The sequence below is a fragment of the Bos grunniens genome, chromosome 4 (assembly GCF_055505025.1).
Source record: "Bos grunniens cultivar Pamir isolate PY7600 chromosome 4, Bosgru_T2T1.0, whole genome shotgun sequence".
Taxonomy (NCBI): Eukaryota; Metazoa; Chordata; class Mammalia; order Artiodactyla; family Bovidae; genus Bos; species Bos grunniens.
Genome location: NC_141168.1, coordinates 26,682,389 through 26,706,686, shown reverse-complemented (window position 1 = coordinate 26,706,686; position 24,298 = coordinate 26,682,389). Strand labels below are relative to the sequence as shown.

The following is a 24,298-nucleotide window of genomic DNA, read 5'->3' as shown; positions in this document are numbered from 1 at the left end:
TATAAAAATAGTGTGGTGGAAAATTGCCTTTATCACGTTATCTCTGTGCATTTAAATGCAAAAATTGTCCTTCATCCCTAAACTGTACATACTTGTAAAGTTAACTTTTCTGGTAGAAAGTGCTTTTTGCCTTTTATTTTGATATAGAGGCAAATTTTGTACAGTTGATGGTACTTTAAAAAGTTAAGATCTGACTCTGTATTGAAATTTGTTAATTTCACTCTGGGTCCATTTTTTAACTTAATGGGATTTTCTTTTTTTTTGTCTGTGGAAGTCACCTTTCCTTTGTGCTGCTTCTGTTTCTGCTGCCTCTCATTAGCCTCTACTATCTTCTTCCTAGGGCTTTGAAATATTTCCCATCTAGAAGTTCTAGCAAATAAAACATCTTTTCAGACTTTTATGAAAACTTTGTTTTTTTGTTAATTTAGAGATATTTGGTCTTCTTGTTTCATTATCTCCTCATTCTATGGATATAAAGAACTCTCCTTTTGAAGACTGTTAATGGAATTAAAAGAAAGGGGAGACGTAAAAATTTGTGATACGAGTCTATTTTGTTTACGCATCTGAGAAAGCTATTGTTTTTCTGTATGAAGAAATGTAAATATTGTGAGGATTGAAACTTTTCCTTCTCTATATAACTGAGGCTAGAAAAAGACACACTCCTAGGAAGCCAGGATAAAGGGAAAAATGACTTTGAGATGCACTTTCTTAAAATAACTGAAGAAGTGACCTCATGAGCCAGCTGATAGCCTGGGTTTGCAAATGGATACATTTCTATTAGCCTGCTGCTTGATGCCACAGAGCCAAATATATAACAGAGTGTATTATATCATATCCTGCAGGCTGGAGACTGTCTGGGAGACAAGGGGGGCTTAGAAAGAGAGGTGAAATAGCAGGCTTGGGACACGAATTAGCAATGTAAATACTGTCAACCAAAACTTTTTATTAGTTGAACATTACCGATTTGGGTTTGTGATTCCATATTTTTCTATCATCTTTCAATTAAATAATATTTAAATGAGAAAGCTTGATATTTAAGTAGGTTCTTCAATACAAGGGTTGCTGTACTCATTCTCTCAATAAGACTTAAGTATTCCCATTTCTGTTTTTTTTCTTTCTCTACAAGCTACAAGTCCATGTCCTTGGGTCTGACTCATGCTAAAATTGTTCTCATTTTGGTCATAAGAGGCAATGTAAGTGTGTCCTTAGATGGAAGATGTTGCTTATGTCTGGAGTACTGTAGACCCTCAGGTTCAGAGGAAAGCAGGAGGTCTGAGGGGGAAGACTGTAACTTGATAAACTGATTCTCTTGCCAAAAATCATTGTTAGCAATTAAGAATATTCACAAAGTAGCCTCCCCTTCTCCCCCAGCATACAAGCCCATCGTGGTAACCATGCCAGAAAACAAAGAATGGTAGTTGTCTCTGTGGTTAACTGTTTGGTCTGGATTTGATTTGTAAAATAATTTGGGTGAAATCCATAATATGTTTAAGGTCAACACAGGTGTCATTATGTTTATCTATATGTCAGACTCATAGACATTGGACTACCTTACTAAAAACTTTGTAGAAGAGTTTTAGAGTTATTTTCCCTTTTTATTAAGTAAATCCCATTTTTTTCCATATATTTTCATATAGTCAGTCGTGTTACTGAATTCTCTTATTGTTTATAGTGGTTTTTCATTTTATTCTCTAGGGATTTCCAGATACACAATCATACTATTTACAAATAACAGTGATTTTCATCTGTTCCTCACCTCTTAGTTCACTCATCTTATTGTTCTGATTACTGTCTCCAGAACAACACATTTGTTTTTTTTCTGAAAACATGTTGACTTTGTTTGACACCTTATATGCATAGATGTTCTAGAAGGGAGATGAGCTATAGCATCAATAGAACCTTAGGGGGTAGAAATCAAACACAGGACTAGATATTCTTATAGGAACAAGTCTATGACATGCAGCTTAAGGTGCACTTTATCAACGTACGTATAATTCTCTATCACTCATGGAGCTCTAGTAACCTGTGGGAAGCAGTCAGTTCTAACATCACATTTTGGAACTCTCTAGGACCCTCCAGGAAGGCTCTTTATTTTATAATCTTAGAATTTGTGGGAGACACAAACACATCCCAGATGAATTTTATGACTGCTGATGACTGTGCTCTTGTTTTCCAGGCCCAGCTTCGGGCATTTATCCCAGAGATGCTGAAGTACTCTACAGGTCGGGGGAAACCAGGCTGGGGCAAAGAAAGCTGCAAGCCCATATGGTGGCCTGAAGATATCCCATGGGCAAACGTTCGGAGTGATGTGCGCACGGAAGAGCAGAAGCAAAGGGTGAGGTTTCTCTAGCCTGAGTTTCCTATTGCTTTTTTATTCTGAATCAACCAGCTCATTTTTGTTGTTCTACTTCTTAGGCTATAAAAAGTCTAAAAATATGTGTAGTAGTCAAACCTATCCTCGAAAAGAAGTTTGATATCCACTGATTCCCGTTTATCAGTCCATCACCATAAAGACTTGGGATAGGTCTATTAATTTATATTCCTCTCTGCAGTTGCCTTTTGGACTATTGTAATTTTATAAGGTGCTTGGAAAACTAAAGAAACTCGAAGTAAAAGTATTAACCACTTTGCATATTAAGTCGCTTCAGTTGTGTGCAACTCTTTGCGACCTTATGGATGGAGCCCTCCAAGCTCTTCTGTTCATGGGTTTCTCCAGGCAAGAATACTGGAGTGGGTGGCCATGCCCTCCTCCAGGGGATCTTCCCGACCCAGGGATTGAACCCATGTCTCTTAAGTCTCCTGCATTGACAGGCAGCTTCTTTGCCACTAGTGCTACCTGGAAAGCCCCATTAATCACTTTGAAGACTCAGAAATGTCCTTATTTCTGGTTAGCAAGAATCACTGTTGAAAATACATATAGAGAGATGTGAAACTAGTCAAGTCTGATGATAATGAAACATTTTAAAAAAGAAGAAAGACTAAACCAGATATCCTCCCTTACTTGTTCTGCATATTTGTTTTTTGGTTAGCTTTTAAATTTTACTAAGAATCTCATATAAAATTCTTGACAAAAGAGTAACCTTCTTTTATGAGAGGTTTACGAGTTGACCTCAGGTTAGAGTAGGGTATAAAACCCAAAAGCTAATCCAGACCTTGATCAGGAAGGAAACCAGTGTGAAATCTCTGGTACTTGGTGCTGAATTTCCCTGTGTTCAAAAGGGTCTGTGAGAAGTATCCTGAAGAGAGTTACCCCATCCCAGTTTGATTTGGTTTGTTTGATAACTAACCAGCTGCTTATTCCCCAGTGGAACTAAATAACCAGCGTTCTTTGTGACTTTATGTGCTTTTCTGGTCTTTTGATGACAGGTTTCATGGACCCAAGCACTACGGACCATAGTTAAAAACTGTTATAAACAGCATGGGCGGGAGGACCTTTTGTATGCTTTTGAAGATCAACAAACACAAACACAGGCCACAACCACACATAGTATAGCCCACCTGGTACCATCACAGACTGTAGTCCAGACTTTTAGTAACCCTGATGGCACTGTCTCGCTTATCCAGGTGAGTAAACCTTACGGTGAGTAAATCAGATTGTGATTTCTGAAGCAGGTCAGACTAGAGAGTTTTATTTACATAAATTCTTATATGAACTTTATACAGCTCCCTAAGATTTTACTACCTGAACTTGATTTTTTAAATAATATTTTAAATTGCTTGTATTTTGCTAAATACAGAGCTATAGATAGCTTTTCTGTGTATTTCCAAATCAAAGCTCTGTTAAAAAAAAAAAAAGGTTTTCATTTTTTGTTATTTTACTCTGTTAGTGGCCAGGAAATAGTCCTTCTGAATTACCTCTTCTGTGGTAAAACACAATTTGTTGGTAGATCAGTTCAGTTCAGTTCAGTCGCTCTGTCGTGTCCGACTCTGCGACCCCATGAACCGCAGCATTCCAGGCCTCCCTGTCCATCACCAACTCCCGGAGTCCACCCAAACCCATGTCCATTGAGTTGGTGATGCCATTCAACCATCTCATCCTCTGTCATCCCCTTCTCCTCCTGCCCTCAATCTTTCCCAGCATCAGGGTCTTTTCAAATCAGTCAGCTCTTCACATCAGGTGGCCAAAGATGGAGTTTCAGCTTCAACATCAGTCCTTCCAATGAATATTCAGGACTGATTTCCTTTAGGATGGACTGGTTGGATCTCCTTGCAGTCCAAGGGACTCTTCAAGAGACTTCTCCAACACCGCAGTTCAAAAGCATCAATTCTTTCTTTATAGGCACTCAGCTTTCTTTATAGTCCAACTCTCACATCCATACATGACCACTGGAAAAACCATAGCCTTGACTAGACGGACCTTTATTGGCAAAGTAATGTCTCTGTTTTTCGGTAGGCTTTCTAGGTTTGTCACAACTTTCCTTCCAAGGAGTAAGCGTCTTTTAATTTCATGGCTGCAATCACCATCTGCAGTGATTTTGGAGCCCCCAAAAATAAAGTCAGCCACTGTTTCCACTGTTTCCCCATCTATTTGCCATGAAGTGATGGGACCGGATGCCATGATCTTAGTTTTCTGAATGTTGAGTTTTAAGCCAACTTTTTCACTCTCCTCTTTTACCTTCATCAAGAGGCTCTTTAGTTCTTCTTCACTTTCTGCCATGAGGGTAGTATCATCTGCATATCTGAGGTTATTGATATTTCTCCTGGCAATCTTGATTCCCTCCTGTGCTTCCTCCAGCCCAGCGTTTCTCATGATGTAGTCTGCATGTAAGTTAAATAAGCAGGGTGACAACATACAGCCTTGACGTACTCCTTTTCCTATTTGGAACCAGTCTGTTGTTCCATGTCCAGTTCTAACTGTTGCTTCCTGACCTACATATAGGTTTCTCAAGAGGCAGATCAGGTGGTCTGGTATCCCCATCTCTTTCATAATTTTCCACAGTTTATTGTGATCCACACAGTCAAAGGCTTTGGCATAGTCAATAAAGCAGAAACAGATAGGGAACCTCTAAAATTCAGATTGGGGTGAGAAGAGAAAGTTGGTTAGCTAACATAAGGCACCAGTGATGAAACATGATGGCTTCTAATATTGACTTATTTGATTGAAGTAAAACTCTGAAGCTCATGTTAGTGTCTGATGTATTATTTTAATCATTGATTTCATATTTCAATGCGTATTAATCATTACCTCTGCTGAATTTGGGATTGAATGAATCTTTACTTCTGAGCAAAGGAGAGGTTGAAGAAACCATTAATCGACACTTATTACTTCAATTTTTTGTTTAGGTTGGTACAGGGGCAACAGTAGCCACATTGGCTGATGCTTCAGAATTGCCAACCACAGTCACTGTCGCCCAGGTGAATTATTCGGCGGTGGCTGATGGAGAGGTAAGAAAGAGGATTCGGTCTGTTTTCACTTGATGCTTGAATGTATAGGTGGAAGAGAAGGGAGGGGCCAGAATATGAAGAGACTGTAAGTAGCCTAGACATCTATAGCATTGTCTTATATAAACCTTCTAAAAATATCATTCCATGCCAGTTTTGCAAATAGCATACTCAGTGTATGACAGTTGAAATTAATGGATCTTTATGATTCAGACGTAACTGTCAGGAACTTAAAATTTTACATTTGCAACATAGCATTTTATATCCATTAAATACTTTTATGCTGTGAATCCCAAAGAATTTAATCTTTAGACTTTATTTTTTAAAATTAGATCATTAAAACAAGCTGACTAAAACATTCTTTGAAGGGATATATATATGTATATATATTTGTAAATCAGTAGACATGATTTATTGCATTGTAAATGAGCCTTTGAAAATACTTCACAGGAAAATCCTTCCTTGGGAATTCCCAGGCAGTCCAGTGGTCAGGACTCGGCACTTTCACAGCATGGTCCAAGTTCAGGCCCTGGTTGAAGAAGTAATATCCCACAAGCTGTGTGACACAGTCAAGAAAACCCTCAAAGAAGCAAAAATAAAAAAAGCAAGAAAATTCTTCCATATCAAAACTGATCTAATTATGAGATATAAACTTAAAGGTAGTTAACCTTTATTGAGCACTCAGTCAACTAAGCACTTCTCAGCTCTAGAAGTATAGGTTCTGTTATCATCTTCGCTTTTTACACGATAAAAAGGGGAAAGGTTAGTGACTTGTCTAAAGGTACAGAGTAACCTAAGTGTGCAAGCTGGGTAACACATTTAGAAAAATGTTGTCTAAGCTCTGAGCCATCAGTGAAGTTCAGGAAAGGGTTTGTTAAGTGACCGTAGGCTTTTCCCCTAAAGGTTGTACTCCTGAAGTTTGAAAACTAGCCAACAGATGTCAAAGAGCCATTTCAGAAATGAAACTAAAAATACCATCTCCTCTTTGCTCAAAACCATAGACTGAGAACATCACAAAATCACTATAATTTGTGCATCTCAGGAAAGATAAAGAACTGCTGCATTTCATGGCTAGTGAGGTGAAGAGAATTACAGCAGGCTCCCGCCAGCCAGTGTGTGGTGAGCCCCTGCCATGCTGCAGTTCAGATGTTAGATGTATGGAGCTGAATTACACAGGAACCCTGCTCTCAGAGAGGGGTCTGTGTGAATGAACTGTAGTCCTGGCTGTAAGAGATGCTACAAAGTGGTACCTTCAGGATAGAATGTTTCTGGTAACCGAGACTGGGAGGATTTGGGGCAGGAGATGGCCTTTGGTTTCCCAGTATAGAAAGGTAAAAGTCAACAGGAAATTGACTTATCAATTTCCATATGATATGGAAGAATGGACTAGCTGAGGGGGAAAGTTGTCAGTCCCCAAACACTAAGACTAAAGGACAGACACTCCCTGAAGTGTGAAGGAGGTAGTGAAGACACAGGTTGGTACGTCTGTGGGATTGGTTACTTTTTGAAGTTATTTACCACATCTCCCGGAAAAGGCAATGGCAACCCACTCCAGTACTCTTGCCTGGAAAATCCCACGGATGGAGGAATCTGGTAGGCTGCAGTCCATGGGGTCGCTCAGGGTTGGACACGACTGGGCAACTTCACTTTCACTTTAATGCATTGCAGGAGGAAATGGCAACCCACTCCAGTTCTTGCATGGAGAATCCCAGGGACGGTGGGGCCTGGTGGGCTGCCGTCTATGGGGTCGCACAGAGTCGGACACGACTGAAGCGACTTAGCAGCAGCAGTAGCAGCAACCATATCTCCCTACTGAACGTTTCCTAGGTTTAAAGAAAGTAACTTTGAGTTTCTATTTAAAGAAAGTAACTTTGAGTTTCCTAAACACTTCTCTAGAGATGAGTTTTTTGAAACCTGTTTTACAAAATAACTACACGTAATCAACACTTTCAAAAGTTCATGGAAAATATGAAGGAAAAAACATCTTAGTCATGTGTCTGTGGCTTTTCTAACAGACTAACATCATTTTAAGTCATTTTTATGGAAGTGTGTGAATGACATACACAAATAACCTGTTGGTAAATATCCAAATTCAGTCAGATTTTAAAAATTCTCACCCTTCCTATATTTCCAATAAAACAAAAAGCATATGAAGAAAAGAAGCATATATTGTCTCAAAAAGTGGCAAAATGTTTTAGATTTTATGGTTCGCTTCTGTTTGCCTTCTGATTTCTCTTAGATGTTGACATGATTGTTAAGCATCTTAGTTTTGAGCCATGAGTGCTGTGATTAGTCAGACTATCTCACAGGCTTGGAAAGGTAAGACCACATGAAGCCAACAAAGCATTGCATCAGATGACTCAGGAGAAACATCCTTCTGCCTGTATTTAGCATAGTTTCTTCCCAGGAACAGAAAGTACTTTACAGAAATAGACAGTACTTATACTTTTAGAAGTTGTATGGTCATTGTGTTATCCTAGCCTTGCCAGTAAGAGCTCTTAGATTAAATCATACTGCATTCAACATCCAGTTAGTTGCATCACTATGATATCTGATAATAGTGGTACACATGATTCCGTTGAAGAAGCAGCAGAAGAGCTGAACTATGGACACATTAGAGATGTGAACTTTAAACTGAACCATCAACACATGTTAACAGTTTTGAAGTTGCATAGCCTATTTTAGGTGGGCTTTTTATGAATATCAATTTATTTGAAGTATGGGCACACTGAAGAACAAGCAGGGAAATATGAATAATGGAACATGTTCTTCATCTGGCCGTTAAGTAAATGCTTTCTGAGTTCTGTGCCAGGCACTATATATACCAGAAGTGAGCAACTTCACTCTCACTTTTCACTTTCATGCATTGGAGAAGGAAATGGCAACCCTCTCCAGTGTTCTTGCCAGGAGAATCCCAGGAACGGGGGAGCCTGGTGGGCTGCCGTCTGTGGGGTTGCACAGAGTCGGACACGACTGAAGCGACTTAGCAGCAGCAGCAGCAGAGGAAAATAAAGACCTTCCTTGCTCTTAAAGAGCCCACAGGTAGCTGGTAGAGAAAAACACATCAGAGAAAATGGCAATGAGATAAGGATCTAGTAGAAGCCAGCCGAGGATGTGGTGGGACACAAGATGAGAGGTCCTGAGCCTTGGGCTGGCTGTAGGGAGTTGTCTTCAAGCGGAGCTGTCCCAGCTCTCATCTCACCTGGTCTCAGATTGGAGGGGTAAATAGGAAGCAACGGCAGGAAGGACGGGAGCTGTGTTCCTGTCAAAGGGAGCAGCACACGCAGCACATCACAGTGTGACAGTGGGGGAGAGCCACAGGTGGTTCATGGTGGCCAGAGCGACAAGGTCGCCACGGTTTGAAAGGCCTCACTGTAGTGGCTCTGTCTCAGAAAAGCACAGAAGCTGACCATACGTCCTCTGAATATCTTTCCCTTCTAGAGTGTGTGGCCCTTTCTCTGGGACATGGTGACGCCCAGGCATAGATAACCATAGAGTGGTTCCCAAAAGATGGCAAGGGAGTCAGCAAGAGCCCAAGCAAGCACAACCAAAGCACTGAGACTCAAGAATAGGAAATTCCAGAGAAACGTTAACACCTAAGCTGGTTGATGTATTGCCTATCAATACTCTGAATAAAAATCTCTTCATGTACTTCTTATTCCTACTTCTTCTCTACCCTTCACCACAATCCATTAATCTGTGCCATAAATTCAACTTCCTTAACGTATACTGTATATGGCAACATTCTAATACCATTTCCACTGCAAATAATAGCTGTAACTAAATGCATGTGTATGAAGTTGCTGCTGCGAGTTGAGCCTGAGTACTTGGGAGAGCTGCACAGGGCCACACTCTGCAGCAGGGTGGGCAGAAGTATAGTGGGGCAGATCTGGAAAGAGGAAATGCTACAGGGCTGGCCAGCTTCAGCTGATTTTCAGAATAGAATCATCGGCCATCTAGAAATTGGGAATGTAATTCATCATCTCAAATGATGTTGTTTTCTGTGATGCTCATTGGGGTAATAAGATCAAAGCGATAATATCTTAAGAAGCAAGAGTTTTGTGAATTCCTGAGTGGGCACCTTTGCAGCTTTAAAGGAAAGAAGTAGGATGTCTCTGGCTCTTAGAGCATGGAAGGCTTGCAGCCACAACCCACTGCCCATAAGAACTCAGGGCACATACTAAGGTAGCTCAGAGGGGTGTCTCATTCTCTGGGGGGCCTTTGACAAACATTTGGAGAAGCACTGTGATAATCAAAGTATAGCAATAGAACCAAAGAGGGAGGCATTTTAAGGATCTGTTCTCTTAGAGCTTGTGATACTTTCTTTGGGACACGGTAATGTCCCAGCACAAGTGAACTAGCACTGGGCCCCCGTGGGAGCTCCAGTAAGAAGAGCTAGCATCCTAAGACCTGAATCTGTAGAAATACTATACCTGAGCTGCTTGGCTTATCACCTGCCATGTTTTAGAACTGAAATGGCTTTCATTGCCCCTGCTGCTTTTTGGGTTTTGGTGGTGGTGGATGGGAGAGATACTCAACAGTATTTATTGAACAAAATGGACTGAAGTAGCTAGATTCAGGTATCCAGAACTGGGGGATGGGGGGATGGAATCTCTTAATGCAAAGCATTATACTGAAATCAGTCATTGTCAGCCAGATACACCCCTATGCCCATCAGAGAGGACATTTGGCAGTGTCTGGAGATATTTTTGATTCTCATGACTGGGGAGGATGCTGTTAAATTTCCTACAATGCACAGGACAGAACTCAAAGAATTGTTTAACCTAAAATGTCAATAGTGCCAAGGCTGAGAAACCCTGTGCTAGATCTAAAAAAGCTGAATTTTGATCTACTCGAATAACCAGATAGTATGGTTTTTTGTTTTGTTTTGTTGGTTGTTTTGTTTCTTCATAATTCCTCACCAGTAAAAAAAAAACAGTTTTTGCTACATTAAAAAAATTTATTTATTAAATTTGGCAGTTTCCATCAAAAATAAAAATAAGTAATTTTGATATATAATTCTACCTCTAGGAATTTACTGAATAAGTAGACTCACATAAACTATACAAAGTACTATATATCATCCAGTACTGTTTGTAATAGCAAAGCATTGGAAGCTACTTAAATGCCCTTTAAAAAAATGACTGGTTAAATAAATCATGTGTATCTATGTAATGCTATGCAGCCATTATTATGAATCATGAACGTATGAAGTAGTTTGATACATTCCAAGTTAGAATCATTTCAGAGCTGTATTGTTTGTGAAAAAAGCAGGGTATAAGAATATATGTAGCATATGCTGCAGTTTTTCTTCAGAGTGTGTGTGTGTGTCTAAATACGCTCATATATCAGAGAATATCCCTGCAGAGAAATGCAGGAGAAATGGAGAAACAGGTGATGGTAGTGGCCTTTGGCAAAGAGTCTGGAATACTGGCACTGTATCCCCTTTGGTCCAGGTTGAATGTTTTTTTAGAAGTATACTTATGGTTTGTTCAAAAACTCAGATATTTTGAAAATTATTTGAAAGGATACAGTGGAAAATCTTGCTTTCTGTTTTCTATCCAACCTATTCCCACATCTCCACACACACTAAGGAAAATATTTTCATTGGTTTCTTTTGTGTCCTTCCAGAATTTCTTTGTGCAAACGTAAGCAAATTCAAATATATATTCTAGTACCTCCTTTTTAACCCAAAAAATATCATGCTAAAAACCCTGTCCTATACATTGTAAGTCATGTTAATTTATAGTTTGTATGTATTTGGCTGAGCACATGGCAATTTTTTAGAAATATGACTTTTGAAATCATAATCCCCATCCTCTTGTGACTGATTTTTTTAACTAGCCTGTCCTTTTCTGCCTCAGGTGGAACAAAACTGGGCCACGTTACAGGGGGGTGAGATGACCATCCAGACAACGCAAGCGTCAGAGGCCACCCAGGCGGTAGCATCATTGGCAGAGGCCGCAGTTGCAGCTTCTCAGGAGATGCAACAGGGAGCTACGGTCACCATGGCACTCAACAGGTGGAGGCAGGGGTGGGCAATAAAAGAGGAGGGTGACTCTGTCCCTGTATACAGATGTAAAGAGAAACGTCGTACCTCACTTTGTCACAACTGGCATTTGAAACTTAATACTCTTAACCCATAAGATATTGTAAAGTTGTCTTGTAATCAGCCCTCACCCACCCTATTCCCATTCCACTCCACCCCCAGCAACCAGTTCAGCCTTTCTGACTTCCTGCTAAAACCTGCTGGTCAGGGATATGGGTCCCTTTTGCTGTATCCTGTTCTGTGATCATTAACAGACCAAAAGCAACAGCAAGGTGTACCTTGTGTTTTTAAAGGGACCAAAGGATGTAATAATAAAAAAAAAAAAAAATCAAGAAGCTTTGGGATTGATTTTCCTTTTACCCTACAAAGAAACTGCTTTTTGTTATGGATATTAATCCGTGTTTTAGCTGATCAGGAGCTAACTTTACTGACTTTTCAAGAAATTTGTTCTTTGCTTATCAGTGCCTTTGAAATAAAATAAGTTTTGGATTATTGGGGAAAAACTGAACCTTTTTTCTTCAGATATACTTAGGAAGGATACTGTGAATGGAATACTCTAGTAAGAAGTAGTTCCCAAAACGAAATTGTATTGTTTTCCATGTTGTTCCTTCTATTGATTGTTGACAGAAAAAAATCATCCCCATATTATTATTCTTCTTGTTCATTGCTAACACAATTTTATTTTCAATGGACCCAGATACTTTAAATAATGGTTAAGAGGGTGTGCTTTGAGGCCAGGTTACCTGGGTTTGAATCCCATCTCTGTCCCTTACTAGCTGTTTGACTTGGGCAGTTTACTTGACCTCAATGCCCAGGCTTTCCTCTGTGTAAAACGGGGGTAAAGACAGTACCTACTGTGAGAACTAGAGTGAGAGTTGGAAAAGCCAGTGCATATGAGAGCCTCAGATTAGTGTCCAGCGTATGGTAAGGCTGCTGTTATCATTATGTGCAGCAGCTGTTAGTCTCAAATGGTCGCTGAATTCTTGTGACATGCCAGCACTCTACTAGGTAAGATTGTATATAACGAGTGCTCTAAAATACAATGTCTGCCATTAAAGAAATAATAATGTGGTTGGTAGATTGATTTCAGTAAAACACTTAGCAAACATATTAGTTAGAGTGTAATTCACTGTATAATTGTATAGTGTAGACTATGAACATAGGGGGAATTCAGAAGGGGATCACCTCCTTCAAAATATAAGCATCAGATAAAGTTTAGATTGGCTGTGATGGACAGTAGAAGGCCTTGATAGGCTTAGTTAGGTACAGGTTTCCATGAGGCTGTATAGTACAGTTGCTGAGACCATTTCTGAGGTCATATTGGTTCAGGTTTGAATCCTTCCTCTGCCATATAGTTGTCATACTGTCTTGAGAAATTTCACCCCTGAGCATTGGTCTCATCAAATAAGGATAATTTTCATCATGTAGAACCGTAAAGATTCATTGAAATGATGGATATAAGTCTCATCAAACTGGCTGGCCTGTAGTCAGCATTTCAGGATTTATATTTATTATCATTTAACTTAGATTTTAAGATTCATCTATTCAGAATTGCTTATAGTAAGAAGAGATTAGAAATGGAAGTCCACTTGAGAAGAGGTGGTCCACTTGTGACTTGTCAAAGGCTTGGAAACTACTAGTAAGAGTGGAGATAAAGTGACTGGATTTTGAAGGAAGTATGGCCAGGACTTGGTGATTGAACTGAAACATATACATGCTTATCCTTCCAGAATTACCAGTGAGTCCCTGAGAGACCTGGAACAGAAACTTTTTTCTTAGCCCATTGAACCGTATCATTTTTCACTGACATGAAAGTCTTATTTGGTCTCCTGCACTGTGACTCAAGCCCACTCGTACCTTTGAGAGAAGACACAGATAAACTTCCTGAAAACCAAGACCAGAGTGAGACACTCCTTCCTTTTGGTTTGGTAACCCCTCACTGATGGACGGGGCCTTAACAGGCCACCATTGAAGGCCAGAAAAATTTCATGTCATTGAGCCAGCACCTTGGACGGTCCAGTGAAGTATGTGTCCTGAGAACCCTGTATGCTGGAAAATATGAGGCACATTTCTGGCTCCCTTTAGTGTGAGGACCAGGGCTTTTTTCCAAAGACAAGGAGGGTAATGGTTTCCCCTGGGGGCTTGTTAACAAACTCAGAGGCAGCTGAGGCAGCTACAGTGTTTACTCCAAAGGAAGGAGAATATGGTTCACCGTGGCATGAAGGAGGAGTAAAGAGATGTTGAAATCTGTTTGCAATCATGGCCCCAGTGAGTGTTGGGGGATGGTGTGTTGCAGCCTCTGCTGGAGGTGAAGTAACCAAGCCTGGCAGTGATGACTAGACATTGCAGGCTGTTAGGGGAACATCATGGGCTCCTAATTCCAGGAGCTGTTATCACTGTCTAATGTCAGGAGGGTTGGGCTTGAAACACAAGCCCTTGGTGTTTGCTTCTCTGTGGTTGGTGAAAAATACTGTGAATCTGGGCTTTGTTCCTGTGGTAACACGATTTCATAGAGCTGCTCTCTTCCAGCCATCTCTTTCGGGTGCAGGTGGAACAGGCCTGGTTCTCTTAACAGTCACCTGCACCTTTGCTGCACTGTAAGCAGCAGGTGTGGGCACAGACTAAAGAGAGAGAGGCTGGCCACGTGGAACGGCAGGTGGGCACAAGACAGAGGGCGCCCTCAGCTGCTAATGGGAAAGGCGGTCGGGCAGGTGCAGAACAGGCCTTCTTTTTTCCAGCCATGCTGTTAGCAGTTTTGTATAGCAAGTTAGACTGAGGGCCCTGGGGTCACAACCTGTCGCCCACCCCGGCTTTACAATAACCGAAAAGGGGTATGGAGAAATCGTCATTGAATACCTTGGAAACTTGTTAATTTTAATTATTTTCAAAATACAGAATCAATCAGTACTTCTAGGAAGGAGATAGAGAGTCAAAATGAACAAATGAAAAGCAGAGCATCACAACTCAAAAAAAAAACAAAAAAAACTGTTCACCCTGAACAGGCCAACGTGAAAGCAAGTGAAATCACAATTTGCTAGTTGCAGTACAGTGATTCAAGTTTCAGTCTGTTGGTTTAAGTCATCCTAGACTTACATTCTAGGTCCTGCAGAGTCAGTACAGTCTTTGTACATAAGGATGCATGATAAATATGGGTAGACTGAATCGATGTTTGCCCTCCTATAAATGTGTGCTGTGTTGTTGACAGGGAGATGGTTTTTACTGCGTCTCTACTGTGTATGGTGCTGTGACTCAGTGCTGTGGGGAGAGAAATGCCCCAGGAAGTTAGAGTTGCTGTTCTTTTGCAGTGAAGAGGCTTGGCTTTAAAAAAGGAAGTGAATCCTATTTTTAAAGAAAAATTTACTCTTACCGTTTTTTAAAGGAAAATATTGGCTTAAAATTAGAGATATTATTAAAACAAAGCATGGCTTTAATATATAGATTTGTATTTATTTGTCCACTAACGTGGGATGGACAACCTAGTTCAGAAATCTTATCTGGAAATGGAGGGCAGAGAATGCAGCTGCCTCTTTTTCCTGTAGATGAAGGTTAGACACTTGCAGATAAAAAGTTGATGGAAAAAAAGGGAGAGGGGGGAGTTGATGGAAATTTCTCATTGTAATTCTGGTTTGGAAATGACTTGTTAAAAAATTGTAGAGTAGTGGCTTAGTGACATTTTGATCCTGATTCACCTTTTAAGTAAAGGTAATCTTTTTCTAGCAGCATATCATTTGATCATTTCCCATGAAGTCTAGTGTAAGTGGTTAGAGTAGATTTGGAAATAATTGTCTGCTGACCACTGGTGGCACCATTGTCTTCATGCTCCAGGTGAAAGATTCATCCGTCACTGCTTTGCCCCTGACTCCTGACGGGGCATGCAGTAAGTAACCTCACCAACGTGCAGACCTGTCACCCCATCAGACCGCTCATCCCTGGCTCCCCAGGTTGCCTTAGTCGTTGCTGGTTCACAGCTTTTCTCCTCGCATAACATACTTTAGAAAGGTATCAAAGAAAATGACTTCAAATATTTAGATTTTCAGGCATCATAAAATGGGTGTGACTGGATACAGGGACTCTTCCAGGTCAGGGCTTGGGTAACTGTTCCCCTCTTGGAGCCTGGGAAACCCCATGCTGGAAGCATGCATCCGAGAGCGGCAGGGCAGCACCTCTGATGGTCGTAGAAATAAGATTATTGTAGATTGTGATTAAAAAAAAACTGTGGGGAATGAGCAGTCGTGAGGCGACCTGTAAACAAAGCTCCTATTTCCATATAAACAATTCTCAAAAACCAGCTTTCTTCTTCAGAGTACCACATAGTTGAAGCCTTTTCAACTTTTTGGCTTTCCGTGAAGTCTCAGGTCAGAGTGTTAAATATTTTTATCATTAATAAGTGATAGCTGAACACTGTTGAATTGTCTGGTAGTATTTGATACAAGTTTCTCAGAAAAATATGCAAAGTTATGGGTCTTAGGCACTAAATAATCATTTGTTTTACCATCTCTAATAAATAGTTATGATGGACCCTAAAATTAAAATCTACCTTGTAAAATGTAAAGAGTAGCCTTAGTAGTAATTCCAGGTCAAGGGTCCACTTTGCCTCTGAATTCATGTTACAGGTACTGTGGAATGACTGGCTGTTGATATCAGATCTGAAGTACATTTTAGCGTAGAGATTGATCTTGACTTTTAAAGGGGCTGTATGGAAGCTCTGATTTTGTCCAGCTTTTTTGCTCAACCTCAATTCCATCCCCAAATTTTTTTATAAAGGAAGTAAAAAAATTGAAATGTATAATATCTTGGACTAAGTCAGACAAAGAAGGCTGGAAATTAAAAACATCCACAGCTGAGCAACTAGGAAAGTGGGGAAAATCAGCAATTTTGCTCTTATTATTTTGAACAAATGTCAAAGAATATTTACATGGGGAAATACAAAGTTAGGTAAGAAAAGCAGGCGATAAAACTGTAATACAGTATGATCTTGACTATCTGGTTAAAGTGTTTAAGATTATTAGGAAAGTAACTCGAAGTTTTAAAATTTTCTTTTATACTTAATGAAATTTTTATGAGTTTCTCCATGCATTTTATTATCAGAGAAAAATAACTTTTTAAACACACATAATTTAAAAAGCAAAGCAAGTTAGCAAGAGGGGAGAGTTTTCTATTTAATGAGACTTTTTTGTCCATTGGACTTCTCAGACTTCTTCCAGAATCCTTATAGTGTTAAAGAAGTCTTCCCCAGAAGAACGATTATGTCAGTTGCTTTACTTGTTTGTTGACTTTCTCAGGTGGACATGACACTGTTGAGTTTGGTACATGTTGCTCTGCCCGCAGTCATGGCACGTTTGCCCTCAGCAGTCCACAGCCCTTTGCCCTTCAAGATGACTGCCGTAGTTACGGCAGAGTCTGCAGCTATAGTGAAGCTGAATCCACTGGCTTAGGCAGTGTCTGACCCAGAACTTCGTCCACCTCTGATAAGCTAAGTGACGCCACCTTCTCTCCTCCAGGCCCACTTTTGATATTCCCTCAGTACCTTTGCAAAGTGGTACCTGATACTTTCCCAGGAGAGGTGCTGAATTTATCTAGTATTTCGTCACTTGCTCTCCCCCAGCACCCGATATTTTAACATCTCTGAAGTTTGGATGGTAAACTATAATCTTATGATTACAATTGTCAGGAACTTTTTTTTTGGCCACACCACGTGGCTTGGGGATCTTAGTTCTCTGACCAGGGGAACCACCAGGGAATTCACAGGAACTTTTCTTTTTTATTGGCACATAAAACAGTAATAATACATTTTATAGTTTGTATCATCACAGAATCAGTAAAAATGAATATTTATGTATATAGTAAAGAAAAGAAAAATGAGATACAAACTGTTAGAATAGCGTGTAAAGAGATGGCTAATATCTTTCTGTTCTACAAAGTGTTTGCTTTGCAGTGAAGGAAGATTTATTTATTAAGTTTTGAATCAAGGAGTTTGGGCTTATAATGATAATTTAAACTTTTAAGTGTTAATTTAGTGTTGCCTACATATACATGAGGCAAAAGGAAGGGGTGAACTTTGCAAGATACCAGTCAACCATTACTCTGTATTTGGAATCATAGATGTAAATCAAGTTGTTATTATTTAATATATTTTTATGAATATTTTAATTTTTTTGTTTTATATTGGAGTATAATTGATTTACAATGTTGTGTTAATTTCAGGTGTACAGCAAAATGATTTAGTTACACATATACCTATTCTTTTTTAGATTCTTTTCTCATATATGTTACTATAGAGTATTGAACAGTTGTTATTTAATATTAATTGAATTAAAAAAACCAGGTTTCTGACTCCTCATATTATCATCCATGCTTGGCCATAAAAGGGCAGTTTCAGATGGTCCTCCTTGTGTAAGAGAAAAGAGAAAAAGAAAACCTTGTGATCCACAACCAAAATGGCTTTTGCATTGTGACTTTGTATCAGAGCTCCCACTATGACTTGCAAGCACTCTGTTGATACTGATAAAAAAGAGACTGGGAAGGAGTGCCGTCTGTCCTCAAACACCCATTTGCTAGGTTTAAAGAAAAGCCTCACTCTAGCTGTATAAGTATGAAAGACTTGGCATTTCTCTAGCTATTTACTATTATCATTTAAAAATTGCTCTGGTTCTCTCAGTAACACTGGAATCCCTTGTTTGCTGGGAGGCTCTCAAACATGGAGTCAGGGAGCCATCCTAGGAAGGGTTGGAAGTTGGTTTGTCTTGCTGCAGCACTGTTCTCCTTCGCCTCACACATCCCCCTCCTGTTCCTGTACCCACAGCGAAGCTGCCGCCCATGCTGTCGCCACCCTGGCCGAGGCCACCTTGCAAGGGGGGGGACAGATCGTCCTGTCTGGGGAAACCGCAGCAGCTGTCGGAGCACTTACTGGAGTCCAAGATGCTAATGGTAAGACAGCATGAATATTTTATCGAACTTCTTCCCTGTTTCCACCGAAACCTTCATGACATGACTGACAAGCCCTTCAGAATGAAGATGAACTTTGAGTTTATATTGGTAGGCAGTTGATACCTAGAAAAATTCTAGGAGCCTCTGATTGCTTTCCCTAGTAGGAGACTTTGGGTTTCCTGTGGGGGAGGAAGGAGTCAAAATAGTGGCTACCTAACTGAATGGCTTATTTGAGAAGTAACTGTTTGCTGTGACAGGACTTGCTGAGAAGGATTTAAAATTTTTCTGTGAGGTGCATTTTATCCTTTTTCTCCCATGGTGTAGAGGAGTGTCCTTTAGTAGAGCAGAGACTCTCTTGTGGGCGAGTGCATTGGGGTAACAAAGAGTGTTCTGACCATCTTGAGAAAGGTAGCACCATCTCATATCAAGGTCAGCCAGCAGGCTGTGATAAAGGCGCTTTTCTGGTTGATGCTATGCGTTCTGCTTCTTGTTCAGTGCGGCCTCACCAAAGACCTCTGGACTGAGCCAATAACATGCCACTACTCTGCCCTTCTTTCCCAGCTCTTTGATTTTCTGGATATTGGTGCTATCCTGAATAAACAAAAGAGATAAAGTTCATAGAAATACGTTGACAGGGATTTCCAGCTCCAGTGCAGCTCTCTGAATCCATTTCAGCAGGCTTTGGGAGTCAGTTATCAAAACTGGGCTGCCTGGGAAAGTGCCTCAGAAGTCTGGTCAACAGGAGGACCAGCCTTGCTCTGTGAGACTCTGTGCAACTGTTTATTGAGCGTTTAAAATGTACATATAATGTTTAAGTAGGACAAATTAACTACTCTATGGTTTTTGGAGATCTGTAGTTTAAAGTCCTAGAAAGAGGATAATAATAACATACTTTTATTTAGGCAGACAATTCCTTAGTGGCATGAGTGGCTAAAAGAAAAGCCCTTGGCACTTTTTGAAGGATAGATTCCTAAGAACAGAATAATATGTTAGTGGAAAAGTCTTTGAAGAAAGACAAAATGCTGCATCATTCTTCAAAAGTGGGGAGAAGAAAGCACTTCGGTCTTCCAGAGAACAATAGGAAATGTAAAGAACCGTGTGGCTTCTGAGCATCATTTTCTTCATACAGACAAACAAACAAACATATTACAATGACAGCCTGCTTTTTCTGTAGGGCTAGGGGCTTTTGTGAACTAACCCAAATAGAGATAGAGTTGATCTTGACCAGAGCACTGCAAAGTAAAGGGCATCTTACAGCCATGTATATTCAGGATGAAATGAACCATAGTTTGAATTAAGGAAATCTTCCCTCTTTAGCTAGAATCCTACTCTTGTTTTCTTTTCTTTTTCTGTTCCATATCTGAGTCTTCATCTACCTTAAATGGAGAAGGATGGGATATCTGATTATGTCACATTCTGAATTGCAATTACTGTTACTCATTATGCGTGCATGCATGCTAAGTCGCGTCCAACTCTTTGTGACCCTATGGACTATATCTCACCAGGCTCCTCTGTCCATGGGATTCTCCAGACAAGAATACTGGAGTGGGTTGCCATTTCCTGTAGGGGATCTTCCTAACCCAGGGATCAAACCCACATCACTTACATCTGCATTGTCAGGCGAGCTCTTTACCACTAGTACCACCTGGGAACTATCCCTTTTCACTATGAAACTGCTGAAAATACTTCCCAGTGTGGATTTGATGGGAGACTTTGTTATCCCTTCTAATGGTCTTGACCTGTCTGAGCAAGAAGAGACTGCTTTGTAGTTCTGTCTCCTCCCTAGGCTCACCTTTTCAGATAGAGGAGTTAATAGGTAAGTGTAAGAACTCTCTGGGTCTCCCGCCAAGTAGATATGTCTACTCAGCCATCAAATCAGACCATTGAGTTGTGCCACATCCTACTAATATTAGACAAAGGCTCACATCATGCCATCTATACCTTGGCAATTCAGAAGATGAATCAAATGTTGGATATGACCCAAGTAATTCTGATACACCTTCTTCTGTCTTCTAACATTTTTACCCAGAGTGCTGTAGGATTTACTCTGGGACTTGGAACCAAATTATTCTCATTTAACCAACTAATTTGTCTGTCTGGACTTTTAAGGGTTCTTTTTTCATCATTATTTCAGATTGTGTCATGTTGGCATTGTTTGTCACTTCTGTGATGACAAGCTTATGGTATCTGCCAGTAGACCCAATTTATTATCAAGAATTGTTACCAGGAAGAACCAGATGATAGCAGAACAAGTTGCTATTTGGTAACAGACATAACTGGGGAGAAAAAAAATACATCCCAGATTCCAGAGCATGACTTAAATAAAAATCCTACTAGCAGATGACTCTTATAAGAACAGTGTGGATATTGGCCTGTTCAGGCCTGAAGCAAGAATTTCAGCGTCTTCTAGGATGGAACCACCAGGGATGGAGGACCACTGCGTATGAAACTTGCTAGAGCACAGTAACCAGTGCGAGACAGCCAGGGCAGTGTAGGTCAGTGGCATCAAGGCAGACCTGACAAAGACCTTGTACCTGAAGCCTTCTCCTTTTTTCTGGATCCTGTCCCACCCCAACACTAAAGGGACTACTCAAGCACTAGCATTACTCTATTTCATTTGTGTTCTCTCATTTTAAATAGTTAAAAATGAGTCTTTTGTCTTTTATGATGGTGTTTCATGATTTGGTGCAGTTAAAAGGTTTTCACAGGTGCCTTTCTCTTCAAAATGTGTAAGGCTGGGAAAGGGCTCTGGTTGAGTTCTTTCCTTGCCTTTTTCTTTTCTTTCTTTTTAACAGTTATCCCTTGCTTTACCCCCACAGCGCACCTTAAGAGGTTGTACAATTTTGAATTGCCCATTGGTTTCCTTTCTCTCTACCATCCTCTGTACCCTAGAACCCCCTTTGCTAATAATAATGGACTTCAGGACCACTTCAGATCTTTTATCTTCCTCCCTGTTTCAACAACAACAACAAAATGACAAAAATCTAGATGGGGGAAAAAACAAAACAAATAACTGAAGTTCATCGTTAATCAATAATGGTAATGGGAATCATCTGCTTCAACTATTGTCCATCAAGCTTCTTACCAGAGTTGCTTAGAAAGGATCAGTGTTTTCTAAAATGGTTGGCACTTTTCTAATAATATCACAGGAAAAAAGGGGAGCATAGCATTTTCTTGCGGGGGGTGGGGGGGTTGATTTGGTCCTGATTATAAAGCTCATCTATGATCACGCTACACAGAATGTTTTTTGAGGGTTTGTTTTGTTTTTGTTTTTGTTGAGTTTTTTAAAATATAGCCTCCCCCACCCCATTCATAACTTTTTAAATCTAATTAGGATCATGTTGTACTATTTTATAACTTGTTTTGAAATATCTTAACCACTTTCATCTGGCTAAATGTTTTTTGAAAAGATCACTTTAATACTTGCTAATATATCATCATATTATCCATCATAATAATCAGTCCTCTATTGTCAATAATTTAGGTTATTGGTAATTTTTTACAACATGAATAATAGTGTTCATCTTGGTACAAAATCTTGCCCACACCTATGAATCTTTGCTCTCTACATAGCTTATCCTTCCTAATACTTCCAACAGAACTGTTTAGAACCCACTTAGTTACTCCTCACCAACATTAGATATTAGCATAATTTACTTTGTATGTGTATACCTATTTGGTAGGCAATAAGTTGAATTTTATTTAATTTGCATTTTTTTAATATTAGTGAAAGATATTTTTACTCTTTTCTCCATGTTTTTATCTACACATATATATTTTAGTATTTGTCTATTTGTGTTCTTCACCCATTTTTCTACTGAGGTCTTTAATATATAAAGAGTTTCTCCAAATCAGTAGGAGAAAGATATAATCCCTTTATTGTGTGTGTTGCAAGCTTTTCCCAGTTTATTTTTATTTCACTTCTGTTACTTTTAGTTTTGTTTCCTTGTTTCTCTTTGACCCAAATCAGATCAATATCTAATTACATTCCAGTTCTATGGATTCAATTTTTATTTTAAATACTATAAAATATCTTGAATTTATTTTGGTGTATGGCATTATGTAAGAATGTGAATCTTAGCTCCCTGACCAGGGAGCAAACCTGGGCCCAGCAGTGAACGCTCAGGGTCCTAACCTCTGGACCACCAGGGGATTCCTGGGTGGGTGCTGTTTAGAATGAGGGGAGCTTGTTTAGGGAGACAGAGATCATGGTCAGGAGGAAGTAAACTCAGGTGAAGAGTTGTTTCCTCAGAATCCTCTGCCCAAGCCCTCCTGCTGCCCTTCAGTATGTGCCCGGGCTCTTTCAGTCTCCCCACCTGTCTCCAGGGAAACAGAGACCAAGGTGGTACGGTTGGGGAATGTGGGAAAGAGCTTGGGGGGGTGTACATTTCTGCCTGGAGCAAGTTGACTGGCCCACTGCTTCCCCTCCTGCTCACTGCAGCCTTCCCTTTGGCTCTGCGTCCAGCCCTTGATTTCATTCCCCAAAGTGTTCATAAAATACATCTCTACTATCCGGCACCCAGAGACTGTCCCCTGCCTGTGCTGTCCTTCCTGAGACAGCTGCCTTCCCCATGCCCTGAAGTGGGGCATGGAGAAGTAGGCTGGAGGGCTGGTCTTCTGAACACTGAAGCTGGTTGTTACAAGGCATTTACATTACACACAGAGGAGCAGCCCTTCTCATTTCTCTTCAGTACCACATGCCCCTCTTTGTTCTGGCCTGGCCCTGGCAACAGCCTTGCTAATGTTGACTCTTGCCCCAGATTCATCAACATAGTTTCCTACAACCTGAAGACCCCGCTCAGTCTTGCTGCACTATAAACAAATGTACATTCTACTATCCATTCCAACTGCCAGATCACACTAAATCAGTTTTCAAATTCTTTGAGGAAAAAACCTTGATCTTCCTTTCACATTGACCATGTCATCACTTTTTCACCTCCTTGTTTTTCTTTAGCCTTTTTAAAAACTTTTAAAAATATGCATGTGTTTTCCCAGTTGAATTTAATCTCAACCGTGATCACTGGAATACTTTTTTTTTAATTGGTGTTTTTAGCAAAGGGGATAAAAGAGTAGATGGATGAGGACAGTAACATAGAGTTCAGATAAGGGAGAGCAGGACTTTTGAGTGGGGTCCTTGCATGAGAGATTAGAACACACATTCCTATCCAGCAGGGCCTCCCACGTGAGACAGGATGGCTGAAAGGTCCATCCTGTACTTACTATAAAGAGATCAGCCCAGCTGGACCTGCAGCAGGCAACATGTGTGTGTTAACTTTCTGTAGAAACCTGCTTTATGTGTATTATAGAAACCTTTAGGGTATTCTTAACTTGGATCTGTGGATCGCGAAAAATTCTGCACAAAAGTTTTAGATTTATCTGGAATCTGCAGCTTTGATCAGAAGTGCAAGTAGATCAGAGAGAGCTCCCATTGCCCCACCCCCCACCGAGATGAAGAACCTCTACCGTAGAAACTGTGGCTAGGGTCACGGAGGGTATCTGGTGTGGCATGGAGAATGAAAGGAAGGGCGGGGAGGTGGGAGGACCTTCAGGTCTAGATGGGTCCTCTGAAAGCTGTACCACTGCCGAGCTCTGTGCTCTCAGGCAAGTTCCTTAAGCCTTAGCTATATAGTTAGGAGGATAATACTACCATGAGGTAGTCGGGAGCATTAAATAAACAAAGAGATTCCTGTGAAGTACTTAGCATAGTGCTTGGCACATAGATCCATCATTCATAAATGTGAAATTATTATTAGCTGCCAGCATCAGTTTCTTCTCAAGCATCCCCCCAAATACATTAAGTGGTACAGAGCGCACAGTACTGTTCAGTAGACCCAGCTTTCCTGTCTGTAGGACAGGTCCCAGTGCTTACCTTACACAGTTGAAGGATTTATGGTCCAGAGTTGAATACTGTAAAAATGGGAATATATGGGAGTATTTTTA

The 24,298-nt window shown here is 40.3% G+C and overlaps 1 protein-coding gene across 22 annotated transcripts in view; it reads left to right on the top strand.

Moving 5' to 3' along the window:
* NRF1 (nuclear respiratory factor 1) overlaps window positions 1-24,298 on the top strand; it is a 138,509-nt gene that overhangs the window by 90,003 nt on the left and 24,208 nt on the right. For all 22 annotated transcript variants that reach the window (XR_015162157.1, XR_015162156.1, XR_015162155.1 and 19 more), the window contains 5 exons: window positions 2,177-2,335; window positions 3,367-3,564; window positions 5,284-5,385; window positions 11,247-11,404; window positions 18,234-18,358. Coding sequence is in view for 19 of the 22 variants with exons in the window: in XM_086395693.1 (XP_086251819.1) it covers window positions 2,177-2,335; window positions 3,367-3,564; window positions 5,284-5,385; window positions 11,247-11,404; window positions 18,234-18,358 (742 nt within the window). In the remaining 3 variants the exon portion in view is untranslated. The remainder of the gene's footprint in view (window positions 1-2,176; window positions 2,336-3,366; window positions 3,565-5,283; window positions 5,386-11,246; window positions 11,405-18,233; window positions 18,359-24,298) is intronic.